At 48.9% G+C, this 15,963-nt stretch overlaps 1 protein-coding gene across 3 annotated transcripts in view; it reads left to right on the plus strand.

Annotated features, from left to right (window-relative positions):
* Positions 1-294: 294 nt before the first annotated feature.
* The window catches only part of IGSF3 (immunoglobulin superfamily member 3), a 121,848-nt gene continuing 106,179 nt past the window's right edge, over positions 295-15,963 (plus strand). For 2 of the 3 annotated variants that reach the window (XM_045283733.1, XM_045283735.1), the window contains exon 1: positions 295-948. In XM_045283733.1, the coding sequence (XP_045139668.1) occupies positions 906-948 (43 nt within the window). In that variant the 5' untranslated portion in view covers positions 295-905. The remainder of the gene's footprint in view (positions 949-15,963) is intronic. The other variant, XM_045283734.1, reaches the window with a different exon arrangement.

A 15,963-nucleotide genomic window follows, 5' to 3' on the forward strand; every position in this document is an offset into this window, starting at 1 on the left:
GGAGGGTGGGGCTACCCGGGGCTCCAGGACTCGGCAGGAGGCGTCGGGAATTCCCAGGAGTGAAGCATTCAGTGAAAGTATTCCAGGAACAATTGGGCTTCCCACAGCTTCCCTGCTCTGGGCAGGGAATTGCAACGACTTGTCCAAGGTCAGAAAGCGAAGGTTGACCGCTCAGGTGGACTGGTCCAGGTTAGGAGACCCAGGTGTCCGCACCAGCCTTCAGACCTGGCCCCTCGGTTTTGCAGCGGTTGTCTTGGCCTTGGCTACATCTGTGTATTTATTTTAGGAATCTGCTGGCATTGTGGGACGTGCTTCAAGGCTGCTGAGCCCCAACTTGGCTTCGGTGCCCTGAGCAGGTCTGGAGAAGGTGACAGCGCCGTGCTCTAACCCCGTGGATGGAGACACACTTCTTTGATGAAGAAACTCACACCTCCCGGAGCCAGCCTGGTGGTTGCCCTGTCTGTCAGAGGTTTTGACAAAACCTGCCCTGTTCGCTCTGGGTAATCCGAGTGAGGAAGATTACAAACACCTTCACTGGGAAGCCAAGGACGTTTCTGTATAATCAGGGGATGAAAGGATTTTCCCAGACTCTTTTCCCCCTTTTTTCTTTGAGGATTAATCCTCTGCAAATCTACAATCCCAGTGGAAACGCCAGGCGCACACGACTGGGCAGAAGCCTAGAGCACCTTCAGAATTGGTGTGGCCCCTCCATTTAGCATAGGGGAGGGAGGCCCATGCCACCACCCCCTCCTGCTGAGCTCTTCCCTTTAACCTGCCCTGCTTTCCAGAGTACAATCATCTCCAAAACCTCTCCCTGGAGCGGTTACTGGATTGCCTGAAATGAGAGATTAAAGTGCTGGGAGACCAGGAAGCGCCCTGTGCTGTGTCTCCTCGCGGCTGCTGACATGAAGTGCTTTTTCCCAGTGCTGGGCTGTCTGGCGGTGCTGGGTAAGTGGCTCAGCTTATCAGTGCGATCGATGTGAGAGTTTAACCCGCTGTTAGTGCCTGTGATTCCTTGTGGTTCCTTCCTATCAACACAAGGCTTTAGGGGACAGCAGGAGGATGCGGGTGTGTGTCACCCGGGGGAAGCGAGCACTTGGGTCCATTTCTGATCTGGGAGGCCGGGTGCAATGCCGCTTGTTGTCCGCAAGAAGGAAGGACGGCTGGTCTGAAAGTGCCGGCCTGGTGCACTGGGGGGAGGTCTCCCTGCTGCAGGGCTCCAGTGTAGGGAGCCCAGGTGGGTTTGGGGCTCCTCTTGTAATATAATATGACAAGCAATGGAGAATTTACAAGCATGAAATCACTCCTGTATCATCGGTCCACTTCATTCCTAATAGAAAGCGGCAAGATTATTCCTTCTGTGTTGGGAAAGTTGGCTTGGTGATTGTGATTTTTTTTTTTTAAAGAGGGATGTGGGAATGACACAAGGAGCCTTGGTTGTGTAGTGGTTATTTGTTGGGCTGTGATCTGAAAGGTCAGCAGTTCCAAACCACCAGCCGCCCTCCATGAGAAAGACTGGCTTTCTACGCCTGTAAAGAGTTACAGTCGTGGAGACTGACAGGGGCAGTTCTATCCTGCCCTGGAGGGTTGTTATGAGTTGGCATCCACTCGGTGGCAGAGTTTTGTTTGTTTTTTGTTTTTCCTTCTCTTTTTTGAATGGCTGGACTAGGGGCCTGAAGGAATCCTTTGCCATACGTAAGCGGCCTGTAGACTGAAAATGAGGCACTAGTCCTACGTACACAAACACACAGTAAAGATGAGAGATTGCATTGTAGAAGGTTTGTTTCAGGTGCATGTGCATTCAGAGTAGCAAGAGGATTCGGTGGCCCCAGGAGATGCACCCTTGCCACTTCTCTTAGCAATTCCTTTCCCATCAGAGAGCTCCAGCACTCACCCATTCTCAAATTCCAGAATACGTTTAGTATCATTGAGTACTACCCTGAGTGTGGTAGCTTAGAACGCATCTCATGTCTAAGATGAACTCCTTAGCTAGGAACAGATGAGTTCTATCCCCCAGCTCCCTAAACCTCACTCCTGAGCACATCCAGTTAGCCTTGGTCCTCTGAATTCAGAAGGTGTCTCCACTGCTACCAGTGGCTTTGATGCCTGCAGATCGAGGTGGCTTGCATTTATGGGGTTTATTTGTGCCCCCCTAACTGTGGATGTTGCTTTTATGCATGGGCTACACTCTTGCAAAAAGGTACTAAGTGCATGGAAAGAGAATGGACTTTGGAGTTGAAAGTCCTGGTTTCAACCTCAGCTTCACCGTGGCTGACATCTGAGTCGCAGCTAAATGGAATGATACTGCCAAGAGCTGGGAGACAAGGGGATAGAAGGTGTTCTATCCATCTCATCTGCCCAAAATAATGTCTGCAATGCATAGTGAATGTGTTAATCTACTAGTTCACAAATCTCACCGGGTCACGTGGGGATCACGGAGAATCTTTAAAAATTCTCCTTTCTAAGCAACATCCCCAGGCCAATTAAATCCTATTCTTTTGGGTCTCCCTTGTGAGGAGCCTAGGTGGCACTGCCTGCTGACCTCAATGCCGGGGGTTCAAACCCACCAGCCTTGCCTTGGGAAGAAGACGAGGCTCTCTGCTCCCGTAAAGCTTTCCCATCGCGGACACCCTGTATAGGGTTGCTCTGAGTTGGGATCAGCTTGATGATGGGTTTGGGGTGATTTCAATGAATTTGAGAGTCGGTGTGTGAGTTCATTAGTGCAACCCTACCCCCACCCCCTCCAAACACACACACACACACACACACACACACACACACACAGAGTGTGGTACTGCGTGTAGTCAGTCTTCTGCCTGGTTGTGGGTTATGTAGACCGTCGTCTCGTTGTCTCCATGGTTGTGGGTTATGTAGACCGTCGTTGTCTCCATGGTTGTGGGTTATGTAGACCGTCGTTGTCTCCATGGTTGTGGGTTACGTAGACCGTCGTTGTCTCCATGGTTGTGGGTTATGTAGACCGTCGTCGTTGTCTCCATGGTTGTGGGTTACGTAGACCGTCGTCGTCTCGTTGTCTCCAGGCCCACTATGTTCAGGGTGAAGAAGGCTAGTAGAACCTCTGTCCACCAATCCCCAACTGCTGTGTTGCCCACTGGCTATCCTGTGTTTGTTATTCACTCTGTTTCTGGTTCAGTCAGCCCTGAGTGACTCATGTGCACTGCGAAGAAGCAAACAAGGGAAGCCCTGGGGCTGGGGGTGGGGGCCTGGATATGGCATGGGGTGTGTGGCAGAGGCGGGAAGAGGGTCGGCTGAGTGGAAGGGAGAGAGGACTGCTGGTGGGAAAGCCAGGGCGTTTGACATTTGTGGCTGCTCAGAAAGGGAAGGACTGCTCATGGTACCCAGCGGCTCCACCCCTGGGCCACCCTGGGGAGAAAAGTTCAGGTCCTGGCCCGGGTATTCGCATCCTTCTCCCACTCCTCATTTGGAGACAGGTGCTGCGGAGGGAGATGGGGACCAAAGTGGCCTGAAAGGGAAAGAGGCAAATGTCCAGATGTGGCGGACAGGGGAAGGTTTGGGATTATGCAGGTGTGTTTTTAATCCCCACTTGATTTAGGGGCCCACTTGTGGAACCTCTATTTTTCTCTACTTGAAGGGCCGTCGTCCGAGGGAGAGCTTGCAGCCTCTTTCTGCACCAGGGAGAAGCAGAAGTTGTTTGGGGTGGGAGCGACACCCATGTTGGGGTCCTAGTTCCTGCTTGTTGCACTCTAGGGTGCTGGGATCTCATGCCTTGTAAATTCAAGTGTGATGTGACTACACAATAGCAAAGGGTGTTATGTCCAAGTGGCTCATGCCTGTGGAATAAAATTTAGTTTGTAAAAGGTAGGATGAGGCTGGGTACTCTGCAAAGTAGGGGTGAGAGGGGCACCTGCCTCCAGAGCTGTCAAGTGGAGTTAGGAAAGTACAGGTGGGGGTAAGCCCAAGGTGCCGGCAACTCTTGTGACATCGCTCGGACTCACTGCTACGGAGCCCGTTCCGACTCAGGGTGACTCTACAGGACAGGGTAGCACTTCCCCTCTGGGTTTCTGAGAATGTCCCTCTTTACAGGAGTGGAAAGCCTCATCTTTCTCCCAGGTGACACTGCTAAAGATACGCTTTTCTGCCTACTTCCTTTGCTAGTGTCGAGGATTTGGCTCAGGTACCTTTGTTGCCTGTCTGGGTAGTGAACCTGTACCTACCCATGTTTGACTCACTCACTCATTCCGGTGAGTCACTGCTGACGCAGTGACCCTACAGGACAGGGTAGAACTGACCTTGTGAGTTTTCAGAGACTGTAACTCTTTGTGAGATTAGATAGCCCCATCTTTCTCCTGAGGAGTGGCTGGTGGATTTGAACTGCTGACCTTGCAGTTAGCAGCCCAATGCGTAATCCTGTGTCTTATTTCCGTGTGTTGTGCCCCAGGTACCTCACCCCACTCAGGAGCCTATGGATCCATTCCAAAGCCTTACTACTACCCTGGGCTTGGGTTTGGCTACGCCTCGCTGATATACAGTCTCAGCTCTGAGAATGTGGTGGGACCAGAGGAACGGGAGATGGGAGATAGAGGGGGCGGGGCCTTTGTGGATGTGGAATGAGTGTTTGAGAAGAAAGGCATGGAATGTTGTGGCTGTACCTGGGAGAAGCTCCTGTGAGTGACAGTGGCAGGGGAGAGTGACAGCAGCCTGGGAGACATGGAACAGGGTGTGTATCATCAAGAACAGAAAGGATGAGATTGGGGACATGAACATAGGTCTTAGATCCATAAAGTGAGTTTCGATTTTGTGTAGTCCGGGGAGAGTGACGCCTCCCAGGCTGGTGCTGATGCTGCAAAGAAGATGAAAGAGGTTCACGGGTGTTGGCAGCGAAAAACAGAGGCTATTGGGGCACCTCTGCAAGCTCATCCATCAGAGAGAAGTTCATTTGTGGAGTGTTTAGGAAGCCTCTTGGTTGGGGGGCCGAGGGGGGTGTGTGTCTGAGGAGCCAGTCCTTACTCCCTTAGTTAGGGGAGCTTCTGAGGAAGTGGGGGAAAGTGCTTTCAAACGCCATGGAAGAGGTTTTGATGTACTGGTTGGGGAGAGCACAGAGACAGGACTAGGATGATCAAAGGCTGTATAGAGGAATAGGCAGAGGAGGGGAGTGGAGTGGTTTGGGCCCATCATGAGGACAGTTCTGAAAGGACAGCATGAGGATTGTGAGTCCTGGATGCACAGGTACCAGTGCCCCAACAGCTGACCCAGAGGGCTTGCTCTTACCTTCCCGGGACCACCTGACACGGCACTTCCTGCGGGGAGCATGCCTTCCAATTCAAATCATTGAGCCACCCCTGGGCACTAAGGGTATTCTTCAAATGCCTCAGTCTCCTACATTTTTCACGGCAGCAAGAGACTAATAATGGTTGGCATTGAATACCAGTTCTTTTGACTGCAACCCTTCCTGGAAAGCAAGCCCTATGTCATTCAGGCCCCAGAACCCACTGCTGTCGAAGCATGGTAACCCTACAGGACACGAGAGAACTGGCCCTCCGGCTCCCGAGGCCGTAAATCTTGATGGAAGCAGAGGGCCACCTATCTCTCCCTGGGAGTGGCTGGTGAGTTCACACCGCTGGCCTTGGGCTCAGTAGCTAAGTGCTTAACTAGTGCATCACCTGGCCTCCGTCCGCAACACAGCCCTGAAAACTAGATACTTTATTTTAGGGACTTTTTACGGCTGGAAACCAAGGTCCAGGGAGGGTAGGTAACTTGCTTTAAGTAGATCACACTATCAGCTGGATGTGGTTCTCCACTGTGCTCTGGACGAGCCCCTCCTTTCTTGTCCCATGTGTGTCCCCTCCATCCCCAGGGTCATCTCATGGTCCCAGATGGCTGCTCCATCCTCAGCCATCAGGAAGGAGGGAATGGGGTAACCAAGGGCAGGCCCTCATCAACCAAGGCCACTTCCCGTAAGTTGTACACAGTCATTTTGCTTACCCCCCAAGTGGTGACAGCTGGGCCACTTGACTAGACTTCACTGCAAGGGAGGCTGGGAAATGTGAGCCGTATTCCAGTGGCCACAAGCCCAGCCAGGAGCTGGGTGTTCTGTTATTGTGGGGGAAAGAGAACAGACCTTGGAGGAGGACACTTGGTCCCATTGGTTGTCACAGTGGTAGTCAGTGTCAGAGCAGGCTTTGCAAGCCAGCACCTTCGGCTCCAGGTCCCCCCTCTCTGAGCCTGAGACGCAGCTCCTGGCCTCTGAGAAGCCTTGCTGGGAAGGCCCGAGCAAGAGGAACCAACAGTTGTTCCGTGGGAAGCAACATAAACCAGCATACAGATAAACACTCAATGTTGCGGTTCTAGCAGTAAATACTGCAATGTTTCGCGTGCTCGCTGTGTGCCAGACCCTGTGTTAAATCCCGTTCAGAGCGTGGTCTTCTCCCTAAGTGCTCAGATCCAGCTTTTCTGTGCTCGTGACCGCAGCCCCTGAGGTCAGCCGTGCGCTTGTGATGCAATGGTTGTTCAGTACAGTTTTTGATGAATGAATGGTTTCCAGAGGTATGTGTTCTTTCTTGGTTTCCTGGCTCACGATGAGGAAACTCAAGGCTTGGGGGATATGAAAGTAGCATTGTTCAAAGGAAAAGAGCAAGGAATTGGCAGCACTGAGGTTTGAATCCCCCTTTGTTCACACTCGTCATTCACGTCACCAAGTAGGGCTTCTTAACCTCATTGTGTCCCACAGAACCCCTCTTAGCATTGCGTCGACAAATACCTAAAATGATCTAGAATGACAAAGAAAATTGGTTATACCGACATATCATCAAAGTGTTTTTGTTGTGTTTTTTTTTAATGTTGGGATCTAGCAATGTCCTTCTATCTTAACACACATAACAAGAAAGGGCTCGAGGACGAGCCAAAGGCTAGAAGTTGGAAGCGCCTTAGAAGTACCTCTGAAGACAGGGCTGGCAGTCTGCGCCCAAAGGGTCCCAGCCTCGCCAACCCCGCGGGGCTCCCCGGCTCTGCTCACACAGGGACCACTGTCAGCAGAATCAACTTGATGGCAGCTCACCACAGCCACTCAGGTCGAACCAGCCATTGTGGGAACTTTGAAGTAGGGAAGAGTGTAAACAATAGTTTTAGGTACTCGCTTGGACTGTGATTCGATATGAAAAGATGCGGGAATTCTTTTGTGACATACGCCCAGGTACTGGAAATGCTACCGTGTTGGTTACCTGAATTCACAATCGAGGGAATGGTTCCAATTCAGTTAGAGCAGTGGGTCTCAACCTATGGGTCTCAGCCCCTCTGGGGTCGAACGACCCTTTCACAGGGGTCACCGGATTCATAACAGTAGCAAAATTACAGTGATGAAGTAGCAACGGGGGTCACGACAACATGAGGAGCTGTATGAAAGGGTCATGGTATTAGGAAGGCTGAGAACCACTGAGTTAGAGGTGAAAATTAAGATGTAATTGACTTTTTTCCAGTCTAGATTCAACCTCAAATGAAACTCACTGCCACTGAGCCAATTCTGACCCAGTGACCCTACAGGACAGCGTAGAACTGCCCAGTGGCTTTCTGGGAGTGTAAATCCCGAGGGTAGTAGAAAGCCTCATCTTTTGCCAGTGGATCTGCTCTTGGGTTCAAACTGCTGGCCTTGGCATTAGCAGCTCAGCTGGATGTCACCTGGGCTCCTATTTACATTCAAGACTTCCTGCATTCCGTTCCAGGTCCCTGTGGAATTCTAAGTAAAGTTCCCTGTAGTTGGTGCTACTGGGGAGGTGCTTCGGGGGAGGATGCTGGCTGGGCTTTTAGGAATGAACCGGGGTTGGGTGGGAAGACATACTATTCCCAGGAGGATCTTGATAATGCAGAGAGGAATTAGCATTCATAATGGCAGTTGTGTAGCCATTAAGAGATTGAGAAGAAGAAGAAAAATGACTATTAATGACTTTAAGGGCCAATTCATGGGGATGGTGTTGGACAAAGAGAATTGCCTTAGGTTATAATGAGTGTGTGACCTGGGCGTAGAGGCTAAGCCTAGGACTGGCCTCTAGTACCCAGTCTGACTACTTGCACTGACCTAGACCCAGGCCCTGGAGGAGGCTCCGGTTACTGACTTCCCGTCGTCTCTGGCCTCGGGTGCTCCGTGCAGCCTTTTGATTAATCATCTTACGTTCCTGTGTGGGGAGAGGGGGTGTCCTCAGTTGCCATGATTGGACACCTGTGTCTTTGCTGCTTCAGAGTGAATCCTGCTATTCCTTGTAAAGAATGTTGTTTTGTTTTTTGGTCTAATTTAAGAAAATTTAAGACACCTGTGTGTGAATGCCCCCCTGATTTTCAAAGAAATGGGTGCTTGCATCAAAATCAAGCTTATATTTGTAGAAAATCACATGTTGCCAAATTCCCTCATCAAGAACCCTTTATTAAGTGACTAATTGTGGACCACAGTGGCAGGCACTTAACAAAGACCATGGCAATGAACCTCCCTTAACCGGAATCCTCAATTAAGTGGGATTTTGTTTTCAGTTTTCTGAACTTCACTTTCAGAAGGGCAGTAGGAAAAAAAGAGAGAGAGAGAAATCACAAGCTGTAGTAGCAGGGATTTAGTTGAGAAATTAGCAGCTTGCAAGCAGTCGTTAGCCTAGTCTCTACATCTTCCGCATCCATAATTACAGTAGCAGCCGAGAATGATGAGCCCGGGGCGCTATCAGATCCCAAATGAAAGATTAAATCATATTAACTCTCTCCAGGCTGGAAAGTGGTCAGATGTATTTTAACAAGCTACACAATGCGCTCTATAACAAGGAGAGTTGAAGCGAAGTTTCTACCTCGCCCTCAATTAACCTTCTAATTAAATTTACCGGGGTGCCCTCCTCCCAGTCCATCCAGTTGACCAAGGCTTGGCTGAGAGTGACCCTAGGCCCTGCCTTCTAAGAGTTGGTCATCTAAGGCTAAGCAAACAGTAAATCTGTTTGCAGTTGGACAGAAAGCCCCTGCCGTGTGCTGGCTGAAGGTGTGTGTCTGTCCATGGGGTGAGGAGAGGCAAGGCACGTTTGTTCTGGTCCTTGGGGTAGCAGTATGGCTGGAAGGCAGTGTCTGCCCAGGAGAGGGGTGAAGACTGTATAGACTGTGAAGTCGGCTTGGAAGGCTTCCTGGAAGAGCGGGGCTCTGTGGTACTCTCTAAGTCAGAGGGATGGGGTGTCCTGGCACAGTTGTGGGTTGGAGGACACCCTCTGCATATAGAGCTGCTTCGAGAAGACTTCTGAAGGGTTGGTCTTGTCTCGGGGGACTGGAAGGTGCTGGTTGGCAGAACTGGAGCAGTTGAGTTGGCGTGAGTGAGGACTGTGGGTTTGGGCCAGTGACAGATGGAAGATACCAGATAGCTATGCCAGAACCAGGATCATTGGACAGCAAGGCTGCTGGGAGAAGTGGTCAGGGAAGGCAGGGGTGTTCCTAGAGGTGGGAGTCTGGAAAGTGAAGGGGGGCCTGTTCCTCTTCCACTGGAGGAGCTTTTGTGTATCCTTGGAAACAGCATAATTAGGGCAAACACTTTATAATAAAACTGTGAACTCGAAGAATTAGGGTTCAGTGGCACTGTTGGGTAAGCGTTGGGCTGCTCACTACAAGATCAGCAGTTCAAGTCCCTCAGTCTCTCTGAGGAAGAAAGTTGAGGCTCCCGTAAAGATTCACAGTCTTAGAAGCCCTGTTAAGAGTCACTATGAGTTGGAATCCAACCGATGATGTAGATTCTGATGATCATCTAGTGAGGAGCCCTGGTGAAGCATTATGCTGCTAACCCCAAGGTCAGGAGTTTGAATCCACCAGTCACTCTGGGAGAGAGGTGTGACAGTCCTTCTGTAAGGACGGTGGCCTTGGAAAGCCTGTGGGACAGCTCTATACTGACCCTCTAAGGGCCTGTGTGTTAGGACCGATGACATAGTGATGGGTTTTCTGCCTAGGGGTGCCCTGCAGCGTGTAGGCTTCAGGCCTTCCCTCTGTTAAAAGTGTCAGGGGGCGGGGAGTGTGTAAAAATCTGATGCCAGTTGTGTGTTCCTCCTGATGATGACTCTGTGATGTAGTAGTGTTTGCCCAGGCTTGCCTGTGAGATGGTGTTCTTGTTGTGCGTGTCGTTTGTTATCGCCTGTAGCACCGATGTGTGATCTCCAGAGTGCAGTCCATCCCCGCCTGTCTTTCCAGGCCCACCTCTGAGCACCCAGCCTCCGCTCCCTGCCACACCTGAAAGCCGGCCTGCGTCCTTGTGCTCACAGCACGGTGCACTGAGCTAGGGGCGCACTTCGACGTCCGCTTCTGAAGGCCCTATTTTCTGAGCCCTCTGCCCCTAGGAGCTCCATGTTTTGATATCTTTTGTTTCCCAGATAGATAGCATTTGTTATGTAGCAGTTAGTCTGTTTTCCTTAGATGGTAACCAGGATGACCCCTCATACCTGATATCTTCCAACTCTAGAACCAAATTACTTGTGCACTGTGGGTTGCCTCTGGCCAAACAAAGCACACACTTCATTTAGAAACCATAGCTGTGCCCATCAGGAAAGTGGTGTCATTATTAGGTGCCTTGGAAATCTGTTTTCAGACCCCAAGTGCTACCCCTGGGGGCTTTAGGGACTTGGGTACCCCAAGTGGGATTTGCCCATTGTTGTTAGCTGCTGTCAGTGGGCACCCCATTCATGGCAACCCCTCATGGGATGGCGAGGGTCTGGGCAGCATTTGGTTCATTTGTCAGCCTTAGAGTTTTTGCTGGCTGATTTTCAGGGATAGCGCTCCACGCCTTGCTTCCTGGTTTGTCTAGTGCAGAGGCTGTACTGAGGGGTCCAGCATTATAGCAGCACATCGTGGCTCTACAGGAGGGGCATTGGCAGGGAATTGAACCTCTTCTTTCAGAATGGAGAGTGAGAAATCTATTGAGCCACCACTGCCCCCTTAATGGCCCGTTGATTGGTTGCCTAGGTGACCTTGACTGATGGACTTAGCTTGGAAAGGCTTTGAGCAGGGAGAGGCACAGAAGGGCTGGCGTTGAGCAATCTGCCCTTGCTGCAGGCCAATCCACACCTACTCGTATGGCGGCCAGGTCCAATGTATTCCTTTTTGCTTTTAGTCCTTCTAGGGCATAAAGTTTCACACCCTCTTGATTTCCACTGAAGATCTGACTTAAATTAGTAATTGTTTAAATCAACAAATAAAACCCCTTAGGGTAGATGTTATATACAGGGGTGGTGGTAATAATTTCAATTTTAGAGGGTATCTAGACTTGTTTTAGGAACCCTGGTGGGTAGTGGGTATGTGCTGGCCTGCTATCCTCAAGGTCAGCAGTTCAAAGCCACCAGCCAGCTCTGCAGGAGAAGAGTGATCCTTTGTACTCCCATAAATAGTGACAGTATCGGGAACACAGGGGCAGTTCTATCCTGTCCTTATAGGGCGGCTATGAGTCAGCATCAGCTGGATGGCAGAGAGAGAGAGAGAGAGAGAGAGAGAGAGAGAGAGATTTGTTTGCTTTATTTTTAAAAATTCAGTATGTTGGGAGCTAACAATAGGATTCAGTCCTATTGTGAAAAAATCCTAACAGTACAGAAATACGGGTAGTAAACTGCGAATACCGAATCTGATGTCTATTTTGTACACTTGGATCTATATTCTTCTAGACGGTTTTCTGAAAATTTCTATGTGTCGATCCACACAGGGAGATCTTTTCCTCTTTACATAAATGGAGCATATTGTTCAACAACTTGATTTTTAAAGGGGTGATTGCACTTTTTCCCCCAGGCTTAATTTTATGGCCCTATCAGAACTGATTTGGTTACTTTATAGCTAGTTGAGGCTGTAATTTGTGAAACCACTGGGGAGTAGTACGACTTGTTCAGTGGTTATAGATCAGAATAATTTTATTTTGCAGTATCAGGAGAGCAAGAGTCACGATAAAAACACTACCCCCTTAACTATTAATATATTTAATGAGGATAACGGACTTGTTTATTCTGGGTATTTTCTCTCCATTGAAAAGAAGCACAAACAAATATTTAATAAGTTGAGCACACACATGTTTTAGCCACTCTTTCCGTTTTCATTTTGAAACGATTTCGACTTAAAAAGAGACCGATTTCACATCCGTTGAGTTGCCCGCCCTGGGTCTTGGGTCTCATTTCTTTGGGTGTTCCTGCTTGTTCACAGACTAGAAGTCAGCAGACGTTTCCTGCATTTTCAGTTCCCCAATGATCCCGCCGTGCAAGACAAACCGGGCTAGAACAACCTGCAAGCTGCTTGCTATCAGCCCCATATGTAAGACGCGAACCCAGCGGTTCTCAACCTGTGGTTGCGATTGAGGAGCAGAGACACCGCTCCTCTATCGTCTCTAGGCGGGTCCGCCCACATGCAGATGCACCCACCTACGAGGAGTACCCGGCGTGAAGACTGTGACCCATGCTACACCTTGCTTCAAGACAAAATTTCATTCATTTGTCCATAGAAATAAATATTTCATAATATGTAATGACATATTGTTCTTGTGATTCATCACTGTAATTATGTTCAATTTGTAACAATAAAAATATATCCTGCCTATCAGATATTTACATCACGATTCATAACAGTAGCAAAATGACAGTGATGAAGTAGCAACGAAAATAATGTTATGGTTGGGGGTCACCACATCATGAGGAACTGTATGAAAGGGTTGCGGCATGAGGAAGGTTGAGAACCACTGCTCTACCCCCAAAGGAACATTTTGCTCTGTAAAATCAGTGATGGCAGTAAAAAGATGATCATTTTAAAGTATTCAGGGTCACTGGTAGGGCTTTCTGTAAAACCCCAGGAGCAGAAGCAGGTTTGGTGAGTGGTTTACCTTTAGACCTGGTTTTTAAATAGTTGCTCTCTTGCAGGGATGGTTGTTGGAGTAAAAAAACCCAAACCAAACAAAAACAAGCTACACCCAGGAATAAAAACCACAAGGCTTTGGGTCGATTCTGATTCAGAATGACCCAATAGGACAGAGTGGAACTGCTCCGCAGTGTTTCTGAGGAAGCGACTGCTTTATCTTTCTCCCTTGGAGTGGGTTTGAACCACCAACCACTGTGCCACAAGAGCTCGTCTGTATCAGTTTATCATCTCAAAAGACAAACTCAGCACCCTGGAGTTGATCACGACTCATAGCGACCCTGAGAACCATAGTCAACCCTGATTTAATGTCAAGGTTTGACGTTCTACATGCCTCCTCGCCCCCACCCTTTATCCTGAGACCACTGGAGGTAGGGTTTGTTCTGTTTGTGTCTAATTAGAACTCTTCTTAAAACGATTTTCATTTAGGTTTACAACCCCTACTGGGGAGTTTACTACCAGCACCTATTGTTCCATTATCTCATGTAGCCCAGAATTAAACATTACAACCGTGTTAAATAGTTATCCAGTATGTACTTTCTAGTCTTTAATAAGTAGAAAGGTTAATTGAAAATATGAAGATATTCAGGAACTTGATTTTATCCTTAAGGTGCATCTGTTTTTGCTGTCAACAACTTCCCTATAGGGAGCTGTGTTGGTGCAGTAGATGACTCATTCAACTGCTAACCACAAGGTCATTGGTTCAAATCTACCAGCCAATCTGCAGGAGAAAGAAGAGGTTATCTACTCCTGTAAAGATTTAAAGTCTCAGAAACCCAAAAGGGCAGCCCTTCTCTGTCTTATAGGGTCGCTATGAGGATAGAGTCGGAATTGACTTAACGGGGCAGTGAGTTTAACCTTTTCTTGTTTAGTCCTCATTTCTCCTTTAGCTGCTGTGGGTTGTCAATACTGTGGTTGGTCCTGATGAGGGACCTCTAGGAGTGAGATGATGAATGTCAATGAGAAGGGGGGCTGAGGAGGTAAGGGGAGACGGTAATGAGATAAGGGCCACCCTTTTTCTTGAAAATAAGCCTGAGGCCTGGATATGCAGCATGTCTTATTGACAGCTGGGATTGATAGTGTTTGTCTACAGGACTTGGAGTTTCATACTTAGCTCTGACTATCTGGGAAGCCAGGATAAGAGAGAGAAATCACAGATTTTCCATCGAAGAACCCTTCTATCTGGGGTGTGTGGGAATTGGTTATTGTGATAGTAAGGTTGATATATTCGCCCCCACCCCTGGTGCTCTGCCTCATTCCCCCAAACCACACCAGTTGCCGTGGTTGTGGGTTCCAGCTCACGGTGACCCCAGGAGTGCCAGTATCATAGTAGAACTGTGCGCTGGATGCTTTCTTTGCCTGGTGTGTTTGAAGTAGATTGCCAGGCCTTACTCCCGAGCCACCTCTGAGGGATTTGAACTACCAACCTTATGGGTAGCGAGAGCGTAACCCTTTAACAACACTCAGGCACTCCTTATGATTCCCAGCAAAGTCCACAACATGATTCCCCAGGAAACCAAGGGATAGCTCAGACGCCACAGCAATGTGAGGTGTATCTTCTAGAAGCTGCTGACCAGCTGCCCAGGCACCTCCTCTGTTTGGCTTGGCAGAGTTTTGTGTTGATTTGAAGATGGGCATCTGCTGGGGCTTGCCCTTCTCAGATGGTCATACTTGTCAGGAATGGCTGTGCAGAGGTCTGAGGCTCCCTCCCACATTCGACGACACCTTTCAGAAATAATTTGTTGAACAATGTGATGTCTTCCCATGTTTCCATACCCCAAACGCCCTTTAGCAGAACATCTTTTTAGATCTGTCCTTTGCCATAATGTTACGAAGATCACCGTCCGAGCATCTCTACTCAGCTCTTCATCCTTCCCTCGGTCAGAACGGGTGCTTGCTCCTAGCTGGGGGTTTCTGAAGGAGCCTGCTGCTGTAGTGGTTACGAGTCGGGCTGCTACCCACAAGGTCGGTAGTTCAAAACCACTAGCCACTCGGTGGGAGAAAGATGAGACTTTCTAATTCCATAAAGAGTTGCAGTCATAAAGAAATGTTTTGAAAATGACAATGGAAACATATGTACAAATGTGCTTGACACAATGAATGGAGGGATGGATTGTGCTAAGAGCTGTACAAGGCTCCCAGGAAACTGATACATGTAAAAAGAGTTGCCGTCTCAGAAACCCACAGGGGCAGTTCTACCCTGTCCTATAGGGCTGCTCTGAGTGGCCATCTATTAGATGGCAGGGAGTTCGTTTGGAATTTGGGGGATTTCTGCACATCTTCAGCTCAGAGGGAGCCCTGATAACTGGGTGGTTAAATATTCGGTTCTTAACCCAAAGGTTGGTGGTTTGAAAACACCAGCCAGTTAACAGGAGAATAATGCGACATTCTGCTTCCATAGGAAACCTTATGGGCAGTTCTGCCGTGCCCTGTAGGGTCGCTGTGAGTCACAGTCAACTCAGCCATGGGTTTGGGGTTTGAGTTGATAGAAAGGAATGGCTTTCATAACTCATTTTGCACTCGGATTAAGAATCTAGCTCTTCTAATCATCTGCCCTAGCTACGGGCTTCTAAACAAGGAAAAGTAGATCTAGAACCAATGCAGCAGGTAGGAGGTTTGAACCTACACAGAGGCACCTTGGAAGAAAGATCTGGCAATCTACTCCTCCCCCCACTCCACGCCAAAGCCCAGTTTTTGAAAACCTTACAGAGCACAGTTCTACTCTGACCACCATGGTCCCAGCAGGCTCCCGAGCAACTGGTTTTCTGACTAAACTTGAATGTATTGCAGAAGAATTATTACAGGTGTCCGTTTAATCCTGTTGTTTTGAAGATGAATGATTCCGCAGGTGAGGAAATCATGGGTGGGGCAGGGCAGAGTGCAAGGAGGGCTGGAACTTGTCCTGAACCAGAAGATGAGAGAGCGTGGGGTATCCACTCGCTGCCTCTGCATGAATTGAAACGTTATGCAACAAAAGCATTTTCCTTCTCATCTCAGCCCCACCGTTGAAGAGCTGTCATTTCCCATATTTGGAATCCAGGGAGAGTCAGACCTCGTTTGAGAATAAGGCCAGATGCAATCTCTGCTTTGGGGGAAAGTCAGTGAACAGGA

This window comes from Echinops telfairi, unplaced genomic scaffold (genome assembly GCF_000313985.2).
Source record: "Echinops telfairi isolate 266 unplaced genomic scaffold, ASM31398v2 ScPeMD7_7466;HRSCAF=8504, whole genome shotgun sequence".
NCBI lineage: Eukaryota > Metazoa > Chordata > Mammalia > Afrosoricida > Tenrecidae > Echinops > Echinops telfairi.